General features: G+C 42.1%; 1 protein-coding gene across 1 annotated transcript in view; it reads right to left on the reverse strand.

Annotated features, from left to right (window-relative positions):
* LOC101947464 (cyclase associated actin cytoskeleton regulatory protein 2) overlaps nt 1–15,699 on the reverse strand; it is a 93,035-nt gene that overhangs the window by 61,752 nt on the left and 15,584 nt on the right. The window contains exon 3 of the mRNA XM_005309961.3: nt 14,810–14,910. Coding sequence (XP_005310018.1) covers nt 14,810–14,910 — 101 coding nt within the window. The remainder of the gene's footprint in view (nt 1–14,809; nt 14,911–15,699) is intronic.

Here is a 15,699-nt window from a genome sequence, read left to right on the forward strand (position 1 = left end):
ATTCGGTCCCTAGTCTGTAGCAGTGCATGGGATTCTTCCGTCCTAAGTGCAGGACTCTACACTTGTCCTTGTTGAACCTCATCAGGTTTTTTTCGGCCCAATCCTCTAATTTGTCTAGGTCCCTCTGTATCCGATCCCTACCCTCTAGTGTATCTACCACGCCTCCTAGTTTAGTGTCATCTGCAAACTTGCTGAGAGTGCAGTCCACACCATCCTCCAGATCATTAATAAAGATATTAAACAAAACCGGCCCCAGGACCGACCCTTGGGGCACTCCGCTTGAAACCGGCTGCCAACTAGACATGGAGCCATTGATCACTACCCGTTGAGCCCGACGATCTAGCCAGCTTTCTATCCACCTTACAGTCCATTCATCCAGCCCATACTTCTTTAACTTGGCGGCAAGAATACTGTGGGAGACCGTATCAAAAGCTTTGCTAAAGTCAAGGAATAACAATTTCAGACAGTTAACCCAACCATTTGTGTCAGTCCCTTTTCCAATAGTTTTGATATAGCAATGCCATTAGCTCTTATTGCAAAAAGCCCCTAAAATGCTATCATATATTCTTTTGTAGTTTACCTGTTTGCTATACAATACATTGCTACCTATCACAAGATACATATTGCTAAATTTCATGACCTTCTGGAAAGTACATAATACCGACTTCTACTAGGCTTCACTCTAAGTCTCTAACACTAAATGCTTAAAATCTATAGCCAAGTCTATTTTTAGTACATATATTTTAGTTCTTCTACTTGCTGTTACAGCTTCAGTAACCTCCATTATTATTTCCAGAAGCATCCTTAGCAAATAGATATTTCACCCAAACCTATAGACCCTCCAAGATGAGGTCAACAGTTAATCAAAACTCCCGTGGAGGGGCTTCAATGAGTTTTGGAGGCAGGTGGGGAATGATATGCAATAGCAGTGGCACTTCCTCCTCTGCTTCCCAGATCAATTGGTTTCTCTGAAATGCAATATTAGATGATTTGCAGACACTTGTATTTGTAGTTTAACATGTCTTTGTGAGAAGACTTAGTCAAAAGAAGTTCTGTGAACTTCAGCTATTATGTGTGTAAAGTTGAAAGGTTACGGCATTCTTTGAGGTTTCTCTTCATAAATATTCTTTTTGCTACCTTCACTGGGCTTCCTGATCTCCAAAGGCCCAACTGAAAGACAACACACAGGGGATGAGGTTTTCTCTATATAATCACAAATCTGTCAAAATGCCTCAGTACAAATAATAGATAATTGCTCATTTTTTCTCGTTTGTATTATCTTCAGAAAGAAATCCATGACAAATGAATTCTTACGTTGTTCAGTCATGTGTATGTTATATTTTCTATATACCTAGGTCTAGATTCTGACACCCTTACCCAACTTTCTCTGTGAGTTGTCCTATTGAAATCAGTGATACCATTCAACATGAGTAATGGTGTCAGAATCCTGGCTCCTTTGTATTTGATTTCCATTTATACGGTTTTGGAAGACTCCCAGGCCAAAATTTACAAACGTAGGTGTTTAAAGTTAAGGCATTTAAAACTATATTTAGGTACCTTCTGCTAAAGAGTGGCCTGACTTTCAGAGGTGCTGTGTATCCAGGGTTCTCATTGACTTGGAGTTGCGGGTGCTCAGGATCTCTGAAAAGCACTAAAGAAGGCCAGTTATCTAGGGCCAGGTCGACACTACAAACTTACTTAGGTATAACTACATCGCTCGGAGTGTGAAAAATCTACACCCCTGAGCAACATAGTTATATTGACCTTAACACCTCTGTGTAGATAGCACTATGTTGGTGGGAGAGCTTCTCCCGACATAGCTACCACCTCTCACAGAGGTGGAGTTTTTAAGTCAATGGGAGAGCTCTCTCCCATCAGCTTAGAGCAGGGGTCGGCAACCTTTCAGAAGTGGTGTGCCGAGTCTTCATTTATTCACTCTGATTTAAGGTTTCGTGTGCCAGTAATACATTTTAACGTTTTTAGAAGGTCTCTTTCTATAAGTCTATAATATATAACTAAACTATTGTTGTATGTAAAGTAAATAAGGTTTTTAAAATGTTTAAGAAGCTTAATTTAAAATTAAATTAAAATGCAGAGCCCCCCGGACCGTTAGCCAGGACCGAGCAGCGTGAGTGCCACTGAAAATGAGCTCGCGTGCCGCCTTTGGCATGCGTGCCATATGTTGCCTACCCCTGGCGTAGAGTGTCTTCACCAGAAGTGCTACAGCAGTGCAGCTGCATTGTGCCAATGCAAGTTTGTAGTGTAGACCAGCCCCTATTCATTAAATATGAATGTAGGGGTCTACTTTTAGGCACCATGTTTGAATATTTTGGGCTCTGATTTAATTTTTAGTATCGATTGCAAAGAAAGGTATTAAATATGCAGTTTTGCAACCACCCTTGGTCTCTGTTAAACAGTTATTTTATAAGAATAAGCTCATGAGACTAAATTCTGTCCTCAGTTATACCAGATGTAAATTCAAAGTAACTCCATTGAATTAAATTGATTTATTCCAGGTTCACAGTGATATAACTGAGAGCAGAATTTGGCCTAAGGTCATTCTTTAAATAGGAGGCTATAAAAAGATTTCAGACTTAACTACTGACTTCAAGACCCTGCACCAATCTATTTTACTGCACCTCCAGGAGTTGGGGAGAAATGTGAAATTAAATTTGTAAATAACTAAATAAATTCTGGCATTACCCAATGGTGTTTTTGTGTGTATGTGTGCATAGTTCAGATTGATTATGAAGTGACATAGTTTAGTTTATGATGTCATATGATAACAGAAGTTAGCAACAACAGGATTGTTCCATCCAAATTAACTCTCCAGCATTCATGAAACTGGACATACTGATAATATGCTTCAATCTGAACAAAGAGAGGCAAATGCACATTTACAACACCAGTCGCTCCCCCCTCCTGCAACATCACTCCCAGATTATTTAAAACAACATTCAAACTGCACATCAGTTTCTCTTGTGCCTTGTTAATGCTCATTATTCATTGAACTCCTTTTTTCTAGAAACTAACTGAAGAGCCAGATTCTGAACTCATTGTTTGCATATCTGCTGACTGCAATGAATAACCCCCAGTTTCCAAACCCAGCATTTCTATGTGACTCAAACAGTTGCAGCCACCAACTACAAAAAAAAAAAAGGGGGGAAGGGGAGAAAGGAGTTATGCAGGGCAGTGAGGGCACGTGGTTCCTGGAGAAAATGAGATTGAAAATTAATGAAAAAGCTTGTTCACAGCCTGTAAACAAATAACTTCAATCAAACATAAGAGAGGGGAACCACTGTTTAGCATCAGAGGAAAAGTTGTAAAAATGGACACTGAGGGGTATATTATTCTCAACTTGAAAAACTGGGCTCAGAACTGTAGCACTACAGCTCTGAGATGAAAAAATAATAATACATTCTCCTTCATTGTGAGAGAAATTAAAACCATGGGACAGATTCAATGGTGCAAGAAGCTGTCAACTATAGCTTGATGCGGGGAGCTCGCCCTGATGGGGAGGGCAGGTAATACTGATTCTGCCATTCTCCCTCAGATTTTCTGCTGGATCAGGGCAGCTTCTATTTTGGTGAGGACTCCATAGGAGTCTGCTAGCATTGTGACAGGCACAGAACTCCCATCCTAGAAGGATGGATGGCTATGGCAGCTTTAACCCACCTTTGCACTCTCCCAATCTTGGGCTGTCTGGGGCTGAAGAGGTCCCCAGCATAAGTTAGCCTTGGGGCTGTCTAAGGTATGGCCTCTCAGGACTTATTATTATTTATTTTACCATAGCTCCTAGGAGCCCTAGTCATGGACAAGGACCCCACTACGCTAGGCGCTCTACGAACACAGGGAAAAAAAGATTCCCCAAGGAATTTATAATCTAAGTATAAGACAAGAAACAAGCAATAGGTACATGCAGACAGATAGGGGAGTGCAAGGAAACAATGAGACAGTACTGGTCAGCATGATATGCAGTGGTCTCAGAACACGAAGCAGCCTCACCATTGTCAATTTTTTTTGACAGGCATCACAGCAAAGAAGAGCTTTAAGGAGGACTGCCCTACTGCAGTGGCTCCCAAACTATGAACCGTGACCTCTAGTGGGGTCGCTCCGTTAGCAATCCTGAGTGCGCAGGATTGTAAAATGGAATCCTCCGTACAGCATGACCTCGTATGTATGGTGTATGCGAGATCACACTCCAGGGTGAACACCATTGGTGCGTAGAACAAAAATGCAGCCTGATCTTGCACCTACAAGGTGATGCTGTTCAAGGACACGGTTTTAAAATGGCATCCTTCAGACTGTCTGGGGTCATAGGAAACAATACATCTGAAAATGGGGTCATGCAGGGAAAAGGTTTGGGAACCGTTGTCTAATGGCTGTGAACCTCCAAAGTCTGCCTGCTGCAGTGCCACCCCTGCCAAGCCCCCTATCCTGGGGCTTAGAATGGACTCCTTGGAAGGCAACCCTACAGCTGTCTTCTGCAGTGCGTGTGCAACACCCTGACCCTAATCCCCGACAGAAGAAGCTCCCAGCACCCAGACCCTGGCTGCAGCCCCGGGATGGAGGAGCTCTGACTCCCTGCCACAGCCTCAGGGCTGGGGGAGTTCTCACTCCCCACTGCGGCCCCAGGGCCGTGGCAAGGGAACAGAGTTCTCCAGTCTTGGGGCCACAGTGGGGGGTGGCAGAAAGGAACAAACAGGAGCCGCAGTGGGCGGGGCAGAATGGTGTGGGGCCAGGGGCGGGGCCACAAGCAGAAGGAGCGGAACGGGGGCGGGACCATTGGGAGGGCCCCCCCACTTGCTCTGGCCAGGGCCCCACAAAACCTTAATCTGCCTCTGTCTGAACCTTCCCTATTTTGTCAATATCCATTTTGAGATAAGGATCCCACAATATCCAGTGCTGTACAAACACAGAAGACACTGTCCCTGCCCTGAGAGGCTTACAGTCTAAGGTCATGATCCTACAAACGCTTATGCATGTGTTTAACCTTACTGCCTCCCTCAAGCAGTCCCAGTGGTTTCAGTGGGACAATGTAAATGCTTAAGCATGTGTGTAAATTTATGCAGAATCCAAGCCTAAGGAAGCAGGTTGTTGTATAGAATTGTTGATAGATTGACTATTTTTGTCTGTGGGTTCTTAATGTTCTGACTTGACTTAAATGCCATCTGGAGCACTCCCAGTAGAATTCCCCCCCCCCCCTTAAAACTTACAGGTGCATGCTTCTGGTGCCAGCAATGCACAGCTAGGCATGCTGGGCACCATTTCCCAAGATTTTTAAGCATTGTCTGTTGGACTTTTTTTCTCCTCCTTTTTAAGCTAAAACTGGCATTACTGCAATATTAAGGTAACCTTTCCAACAAAGAACCCAATCCAATTTTCTATTAAAATTAACAGAAAGATTCTGTTTGACTTCAATGGGAGCTGTTTCCAAGCAATCAAAAGTCAGGAAATTCCAAACGTTAATGTTGGTATTGCATTGGGAACTTTGAGAATTTCTGGATTTTTTTAATATTTAATTTTTTTCAATCAACATTACATTAAGACTATTTTTTATTTAATTTTCTCTTTATTTTATGAAAGTGTATTTTGGATATTTTAAAAATATTTTTGCTTCATTATTTTTTCTTTTGCTCTGTTGTTTCCCTACCCTAAAAACGGTTCTATCTAGTGTTTGCTTTCAACAGCTGAGAGACAGCCCCGCTGCATGCTTCTCATTGGGCAGACTGACATCATTCTCTACTTTGAGTCCTGACTCAACTTTTAGCACAATGCCTGAAACCACACAGCCTGTGGGCACAGCAAGATCAACATGAGAGTACACATGTGCATTCTGCTGCCCTGTAAGCACATTGCCTTGTTAATGAGGAATCAGCCAAATAATAGGTTTGATAGTGCATGGTTAAATTAGGCAATATAAATTGTAACAGTGTTTTCTGCCCATCATAGAGAGGAGATCCTGTTGAAAAATCATGACCATGAAAGTCCATTGTCTACTTCTACACATCTCCCTGTAAAGGATAGATGATTTGAGTATAGGGAGTGTCGTATCTTTCAGTAAAATGCTTGTCATGAACAGATGTAGATTATTACTTATTTTGTTTATAGTAGTTACCAACATGAAGAAAAAGAAAGTTACCTTATCTTAGTCTAATTATTATTAATGATTTGGAAACTTGATCAGTTCCACATGTGCTGTGTTTGGTCCATTTGCAAATGGTGGGGCAAGATTCCCAATATCAAAATCCTGAATCGTTGTCAGATGTCTGGCATTCAAAGCATGCTCATAAATACTCAGCTGCGTTAGTCTGGGTATCTCGTTCTATTGTCAACTTGAGAATACTTAGGGCCATATTTTATGGTCATCTAATGCAAGGTACCTGTTCTCATGGTGGCCAATAGAAATGATATAAAGACACACTGAAGTCAAACGTGAAAGTATATCAGGTTGATTCCAACAACTGGGAAGCAACAGCCCACGACAGAGCAAGATGGCTGCAGATATGTCATGTCACCATTAACTGCTTTGAAGCAAGGCGCATTAATACCTTCTGTGAAAAATGTGAACAGCACAAAGCAAGGATACAACAACCTGCAAAGATCATGGACAATCTTGTCTGTCTCCCACATAACTATGTTTCTCGCATTAGTCGCTGGGAGAGAGGCGGAGGAGTTGATTGGCAGGGCTGCCGGCGGACAGGAGGTCCTGGGGGTAAAGGGAGAGCTGGCTGCTAGTGGGTGCTGAGCACCCACTAATTTTTTCCATGGGTGCTCCAGCCCTGGAGTAGTGCTTAGCGGCCTCTATTGAGATTGGGGACCCATTGTGCTAAGTGCTGTGTATATGCACAGCAAGAGAGAGTCCCTGCCTGAACTATCTAAAATCTAAATAGAGAAAGTATGTGGGGGAGAAGGATTATTATCCCCATTTTACAGATGAGGAACAGAGATTAAGGCCCAGATCCTCAAAGGTATGTAGGCACCTAACTTCCATTTATTTTTATTGGGAGTTAGGCACCTAAATACCATTGAGAATCTGGGCCTAAGTGACTTACCCAAGGTCACACAAAAAATCTGTGGCAGAGCTAGGAACTGCACCCAGATCTTCTAAGTCCCAGGCCAGTGTCTTAACTACAAGACCTTCCTAGAACATAAGAACGGCTATACGGGATCAGACCAATGGTCAATCTAGTCCAGTATCCTGTCTTCCGACGGTGGCCAATGCCAGGTGCTTCAGAGGGAATGAACAGAACAGACCGTCATCAAGTGGTCCATCCCATCGTTCACTCCTAGCTTCTGGAAGTCAAAGGCTAGGGACACCTAGGGCATGGGGTTGCATCACTGACTATCTTGGCTAACTGCCATTGATGGACCTATCCTCCATGAACTTATCTAATTTTTTTTTGAATACCATTATACTTTTGGCCTTCACAACACCCCCTGGCAACAAGTTTCACAGGCTGACTCTGTGTTGTGTGAAGAAGTACTTCCTTTTGTTTGTTTTAAACCTTCTGTCTATTAATTTCATTGGATGACCCCTAGTTCTTGTGTGATGTGGAGTAAATAACACTTCCTGATTCATCTTCTCCATGCCATTCATGATTTTATAGACCTTGGATATGTATACCCTTCATCATCTCTTTTCCAAGCCGAACAGTTCCAGTCTTTGTAATCTCTCCTCATACGGAAACTGTTCCATATCCATAATCATTTTTGTTGCCCTTCTCTGTACCTTTTCCAATTCTAATAGATCTTTTTTGAGATGAGGCAACCAGAACTGCACGCAATATTCAAGATGTGGGAGTACCAGGGATTTATATAGAGGCATTATGATATTTTCTGTCTTGTTATTTATCCCTTTCCTAACAATTCCTAACATTGATAGCTTTTTTGGCTGCCACTGCACATGAAGTGGATGTTTTCAGAGGACTATCCATAATGACTTCAAGTTCTTTCTTCTCAAGAAACTACACAGAAACCCAATTTAAATGTCACACACAATATACAGGGGGGTTGATTAATTTTTGCTCATGTATGTATAAAAATCACCCCATCCCCTCCCCTGCATGCCAGCAGGGACAGCTTCATCCCAGGGGTACTGCCAAGGGAAGGCAGCTTTGAAGGACAGCCAGGGCTCCATAGGAGCCCTACAAGCAGAGGCTGCTCAAAGGATTGGCTAAATCAGCACAGCCTGTGGGCATACTCCATGCCTCTTCCGGGATGGCTCCAGGACCCCTGCTGGAGGGGAGAGGGGGAGGGACGAGGAAGTGTCTTGAGACACTGCAACCACTTTTCAGATACACTTTGTGCCACTAGGGACTGCATACTGTTTCTCTGGCAGAAACAGTAGAACCTGGAAGTGAAGAGAGACCAGTAACCTTTTCCTCTATAGACTAAATAAGTTGGAATGTGAGGAAAGGGAACTATGATTAGAGTTAACCAGATAACCAATTCTTTGAATACAGTAACACGTATCATACAATGTGTTTGACAAGGAGACTGTAATTCTTTTCCATCATGTGTCCTACGAAATATTGTCATATGCCAATCTTACGGTATGCACACCTTACCTCAGAAGACTTCTCTACTTGTATGTTCTATTCTTATCATTACATTGTACATCTTATCTTGAACATCATTATTCTAATTTGCTTGAGCCAAAGCATCCCGTAGCCTGGGATATCAGACTCCCACATAACCAACACAAACTGACTCCTACTGAACACTTGACAAAGCCAGGTCCTCGGCCCCTTTGTACTGCCTGACCAGTCTCCTCAATGTAACAGAATCACTAGGTAGAATAGATCTGGCACAGCTGGCTCTTTGTCACCCTCATCACAGTCCTGGGAGGAGGGGATATGGCCAGGCAAAAGGGGATATAGCTGATGCAACTCTGCTCCGGCTATCTGTGGCTGCTGGAATATCTCCACAGGTGCAATTTAAACCAGGAGGCACCTTTGCACTCCCCCTGATTCCTTGGATCTTTTCATCCTTGGACTCAAGTTAGAGCAATCTCACTATGTCAGGGGCTCTGAGAGGCATGGATTAAATATCCAGATAGACAGTTACACTAGTTTTGTGGCCAATATGCATCACCACAGGAGCAGAGCAAGGCCAAAGATCTGGCCATAAACGTTTAATATAGTTTGTTTTCAATAGGCTATACAAAAATCCTAGCTTTTGGTTTTTAATGTGGTTAGCTATTTTAATGCAGTTGACCTCCCAAAATAATCATCACTAGACATGCTATAGTTTGAATTCAAAACCATTCTACTACTAATTGGCTTGGGTCTACGCCGAACTCTTCTTTAGTGAACTAATCTTTCTGAAATCCACTGCACTGTTATGTTCAGCATGGCTTACAAAAGCTAGTTATCAGTCCTCTTTTTTATTTTGTTCTCTTTCCAAAGACTAGCATACAGTATGCTCAGAAAAACATAGGAGTGGGGCACTGCAGCGGACATTAGATGTAGCTGTACTCTTCCTTTCATCAGAAAGGCAAACCACACCGTTCTTACAGCAATCAACATGAAATGCATCACGTTAAATCCCTTATTTCTTTAGCATAATATAACATCCCCTGTGAGCGCTCTCTCATATTACCATCCTGATCAATCAGGTATGTGAGGTTTTCTAGGCAACAGGTGTTTTTTGAAACAAAATACAACCTTCCCTTCAGCTCATTATGTGAAAGAGACAGCAGCTGCAAGCATAATGCTTAGGACACATGGTCTATAAGACACCCAGAAGAAAAACACTCCTCGTTCTGCTTGTTAAGGTAAAGCACAGATGTTGTTGCAGCAGCAGCAAGTAGAAACATAAGGCAACTATGGTTTGCGTTTCATGTTGTAAATTCAGAGACTAAAATTTCAGAATATTTTAATAGGTTACAAACAGAATCCCATTTTCTTTATATGATGGAAACTTGCTAATAGTTTCTGTAGCTCTGAACAAACACTCTTTATTATTATTGTATTTGTATTCCAGTAGCACCCACAATATGCCAGGACTGCCCACACATTCAGGAAGATTAAATCTTTTCATTTAAGTATTCTTTTAAGTGGACTAAATTGTGTATGTCAAATGGTGGCCAGATTAGAGTGGATTTACTCAATTAGCAGAGTTCTGTGGCTGGATTTGCAGTGTACCCATTACCATAGAGGAGATTTGGGATTCCATATGTAAATTAGCCCATGTCATTGTTTTGTTTGTTTGTTAGGATGCAATACTAAGTCTTCCTATTTATCATGGGGTTTTATACTGCTGCCCATCAATTGCAATAGTGAAGTTCATAGTGAACTTCATGGTGGCTCTGGCACTTCTCTATTTTTGAGGTCAAATCTCTGCTTAGGGCCTGGTTTTTGTTTTTAAAAATATTTTATTATTATTTTATAATTTGTATTCCCATAGCACCTAGGAGTCCCCTCCCTTTTTTTCTTGTTTTGTTTTATTTTTTGCTGGTAGGGGTTTCAGGCTAGAAGTGTTGGGAGTGTCATTCTTATGGTAGGAAGACTTTTTCGAAGAGCAAAGTTTTGCAGCAATTTCTAAAGACAGTCAGACTCTGGATCCACCTGATCTCCTGACCCATTCCAATATGCTAGAGCTTCCTGACCGAGGCACTCTAACCCTATTGGACAATAATGTATAAAACCATACAAGAGACCCAGTTCAGAGAGCAACCTCCGAACTCTTGTTCCTCGAGCAGACTGGGTGTAAGGGTCTTTTGAAGGTGATGCTCTCAGCTGGTAAGGTGAGAGTAAAGTAGATACCCTTGATTTGCAAACTAAGTGGAAGCTGCATGTTTTCCTTGCTGCAGGGTTTGTGGGCTAGAGTAGCAGCAGCAATGAATTAGGCACGGATTAATTCATATGGGGAAAGGCATGGACGCACAGCTCTATTGAGATGAGGGAAAATCCCTGACACACTTTCACCCCCAACTCAGATCAGCTAACTGACTTTGAGTGATGAGCCCCCCATGGATAGTCCGGGGCACAGACTATCCAACAAATTCTTGGACTGCATTGCAGACAACTTTTTATTTCAGAAGGTTGAAAAAGCTACTAGGGGGGAAGCTGTTCTAGACTTGATTTTAACAAATAGGGAGGAACTCGTTGAGAATTTGAAAGTAGAAGGCAGCCTGGGTGAAAGTGATCATGAAATCATAGAGTTTGCAATTCTAAGGAAGGGTAGAAGGGAGAACAGCAAAATAGAGACAATGGATTTCAGGAAGGCAGATTTTGGTAAGCTCAGAGAGCTGATAGGTAAGGTCCCATGGGAATCAAGACTGAGGGGAAAAACAACTGAGGAGAGCTGGCAGTTTTTCAAAGGGACACTATTAAGGGCCCAAAAGCAAGCTATTCCGCTGGTTAGGAAAGATAGAAAATGTGGCAGAAGACCACCTTGGCTTAACCACGAGATCTTGCATGATCTAAAAAATAAAAAGGAGTCTCATAAAAAATGGAAACTAGGACAGATTACAAAGGATGAATATAGGCAAACAACACAGGAATGCAGGGGCAAGATTAGAAAGGCAAAGGCACAAAACGAGCTCAAACTAGCTACGGGAATAAAGGGAAACAAGAAGACTTTTTATCAATACATTAGAAACAAGAGGAAGACCAAAGACAGGGTAGGCCCACTGCTTAGTGAAGAGGGAGAAACAGTAACAGGAAACTTGGAAATGGCAGAGATGCTTAATGACTTCTTTGTTTCGGTCTTCACCGAGAAGTTTGAAGGAATGCCTAACATAGTGAATGCTAATGGGAAGGGGGTAGGTTTAGCAGATAAAATAAAAAAAGAACAAGTTAAAAATCACTTAGAAAAGTTAGATGCCTGCAAGTCACAAGGGCCTGATGAAATGCATCCTAGAATACTCAAGGAGCTAATAGAGGAGGTACCTGAGCCTCTAGCTATTATCTTTGGAAAATCATGGGAGATGGGAGAGATTCCAGAAGACTGGAAAAGGGCAAATATAGTGCCGATCTATAAAAAGGGAAATAAAAACAACCCAGGAAACTACAGACCAGTTAGTTTAACTTCTGTGCCAGGGAAGATAATGGAGCAAGTAATTACGGAAATCATCTGCAAACACTTGGAAGGTGGTAAGGTGATAGGGAACAGCCAGCATGGATTTGTGAAGAACAAATCATGTCAAACCAATCTGATAGCTTTCTTTGATAGGATAACGAGCCTTGTGGATAAGGGTGAAGCTGTGGATGTGGTATACCTAGACTTTAGTAAGGCATTTGATACAGTCTCGCATGATATTCTTATCGATAAACTAGGCAAATACAATTTAGATGGGGCTACTATAAGGTGGGTGCATAACTGGCTGGATAACCATACTCAGAGAGTTGTTATTAATGGCTCCCAATCCTGCTGGAAAGGCATAACGAGTGGGGTACCGCAGGGGTCTGTTTTGGGACCGGCTCTGTTCAATATCTTCATCAACGACTTAGATATTGGCATAGAAAGTACGCTTATTAAGTTTGCGGATGATACCAAACTGGGAGGGATTGCAACTGCTTTGGAGGACAGGGTCATAATTCAAAATGATCTGGACAAATTGGAGAAATGGTCTGAGTTAAACAGGATGAAGTTTAACAAAGACAAATGCAAAGTGCTCCACTTAGGAAGGAAAAATCAGTTTCACACATACAGAATGGGAAGAGACTGTCTAGGAAGGAGTACGGCAGAAAGGGATCTAGGGGTTATAGTGGACCACAAGCTAAATATGAGTCAACAGTGTGATGCTGTTGCAAAAAAAGCAAACATGATTCTGGGATGTATTAACAGGAGTGTTGTGAGCAAGACACGAGAAGTCATCCTTCCGCTCTACTCTGCTCTGGTTAGGCCTCAGCTGGAGTATTGTGTCCAGTTCTGGGCACCGCATTTTTAAAAAGATGTGGAGAAATTGGAAAGGGTCCAGAGAAGAGCAACAAGAATGATTAAAGGTCTTGAGAATATGACCTATGAAGGAAGGCTGAAAGAATTGGGTTTGTTTAGTTTGGAAAAGAGAAGACTGAGAGGGGACATGATAGCAGTTTTCAGGTATTTAAAAGGGTGTCATAAGGAGGAGGGAGAAAACTTGTTCACCTTAGCCTCTAAGGATAGAACCAGAAGCAATGGGTTTAAACTGCAGCAAGGGAGGTCTAGGTTGGACATTAGGAAAAAGTTCCTAACTGTCAGGGTGGTTAAACACTGGAATAAATTGCCTAGGGGGGTTGTGGAATCTCCATCTCTGGAGATATTTAAGAGTAGGTTAGATAAATGTCTATCAGGGATGGTCTAGATAGTATTTGGTCCTGCCATGCGGGCAGGGGACTGGACTCGATGACCTCTCGAGGTCCCTTCCAGTCCTAGAATCTATGAATCTATGAATCTATGAATTTGCATGTAGCTTTATGACATTACCAGGATAGACAGGATGTTGCAAGCTGTGATCAGATGAATCCATCCTTCTGCCACAGAAAATACAGTATACTCCTGATTATCCAAACAGTGTGGGGGACACAGATTTTATCTCAGTAATTGGGAGTTCAGATAATCGAGGGCAGGAGCCATTCGGCAGCAGGGTGGTCTCCCCCAGGGCCGGGAGCTCCCTGCACTGCCACGGACGGGGTGACACTTGATCCCTGCAGGTGCAAGGTGAGGGAGGGAGGCTGCGGTCTTGGTGGGGCACAGCAGAGATCCCCATACAGGACTTTGCTCTGCCCTGCCAGGACCCCAGCCTTCCCTGTACCTTGCGCCTACAGGGCACGGGTGTAACTGGCCCTGCAGCTGCTCAGGGAGCCCTCTGCCGTGCTGCTCACTCACTCCCATGACAGCAGGGCTGCAGAGGGCTCCCCTCACTCCCATGAGCAGCATACCGGGGGGCTCCTCCTCCTGCTCCTCCTCGAAGTCGTGGCCAGGGGTCTCTGTGCTGTTATCAGAACCTCATTATCCAAATCCCTTCCTTGTCCCCCAGCATGAGATATATGCTACAGAGAGTTATGTATCTCATGCTGGGGGACCAGGAGGGATTAAGATAATGTGGAGGTTCGGATAATAGGGTTCAGATAAATGGGAGTATATTGTCACTGAATTTTAGAAAAGACAGTTTAAAAAAAATTAAAACCCAGATCACAAAAGGGAGGTTTCAGCACATAACATGACCACATTCAATGTGAACTAACTTTGTCTTTATAAAAATTCCTTGTTACAAAATTTATGGCAAAAGAAAAAAGAAACAGGCATAGATATAAAAAATTGGGCAGATTAAAAACAATTTAATAATTTAAAACAAAATAGGCAAAAGTCCTGAAAATAAAGAAAGTAGATGAGGAATAAAATAAAAAAAACTCAAAACTTAAGATCTGGAACCGAATTGTGCACATTAATACCCTCTGTACTCATGTGATCTTAGTGGTGCTGGATCCTCCTTACTTCATATTGCTTTTTACTCATTTGTTGCACTTTGTCTTTAATTAGGCCCCAATCCTGCAAACATTCATGCTCTTGCTGAACTGTATGCAATGGGACTATTCATATTGTGTATACTAAGGCATATGTGTAAGGGTTTTTTTTCCTACATTACTGCCTTGGATTGTAAACTCTTTGGGACAGGGACTGTATCATATTTTGTGTTCATACAACCACTAGCACAATGTGGTTCTATCTGATTGAGATCTCTGGGAACTACTACTAATAAGAATTAAAGCAACAGCAATGAGAATTCTATCGCCCTCTCCACAGTCCAGACTGGTAGAGGTGGTTTTGTGTATTTAGAGACAACCATAGTTATATTGGGGGGAAATGGGAAAATACTCACGTGTATCTTCACATCACCTTCAAGGACCTTGCTATTCCTGAGAAACTCAGCCACGCTCCCATTTAACAGTCTGTCAAAGGCTTCTACGTACGGTGCTATACCTTTGGGAGAAAGGCATTTCATTACAACCGGTTCATAAAGTCAGTAATTTGTGATACTGTCCTTTGCTGCTGAAAAGAAAAATACTGTAGAAATGGGGAAAAATTGTAATATTTTGCCATATTCACTGACTTGTAAAATCAGTAAAAATTAATGCATAACCATTATTTCCAGCAACAACCAAACAATTTTGCTCCCAGCGGAACCTGGCTAGCCAGGTGAAAATAATGTAATCTGTATACTGTATGTGGCTAGCTGCCTTTGTGCTAAAATAACAGGTGCTAAAATAAATATTCTTCAATATTGCAAAGTCAGAATGGCCAGGTAAGCATGATTTAGACCTTTTTATTGACACAGTGCTATTAATATACATAAAACAAGTGACATCCTCCTAAAGAAATCTGTACTGAACCACTGCTATGTTTATTCCACACATCCATTCCTGAAGCTTTATAAATTGTTTGGCAGACATTAAAAAACAATGTCAATTTCTAGGAAGATGGGGCTTCAATATGGCAATAGTGCATTTCTACGATATAGGGAAACCAGTTCCTAAGCGATCAGTATCAGCACAGCATTGGAAGCACAGCATTGGAATCTCCTTGTTTCATTGTCTGAGTTTGCAAAACTGCAAATTCCATTAATGATAAAACCTCCTCCAGTGACTGGAAAAAAGCTAACTTTACTAAATCATTAATCTCAATGACTATGTGACTTTTAACATACCAAGCTGATGAGTACAAGCATGATTTTTATATAGAGTATACTACTGTATCCTGATACAATGGATT

This window comes from Chrysemys picta, chromosome 2 (genome assembly GCF_011386835.1).
Source record: "Chrysemys picta bellii isolate R12L10 chromosome 2, ASM1138683v2, whole genome shotgun sequence".
NCBI lineage: Eukaryota > Metazoa > Chordata > Testudines > Emydidae > Chrysemys > Chrysemys picta.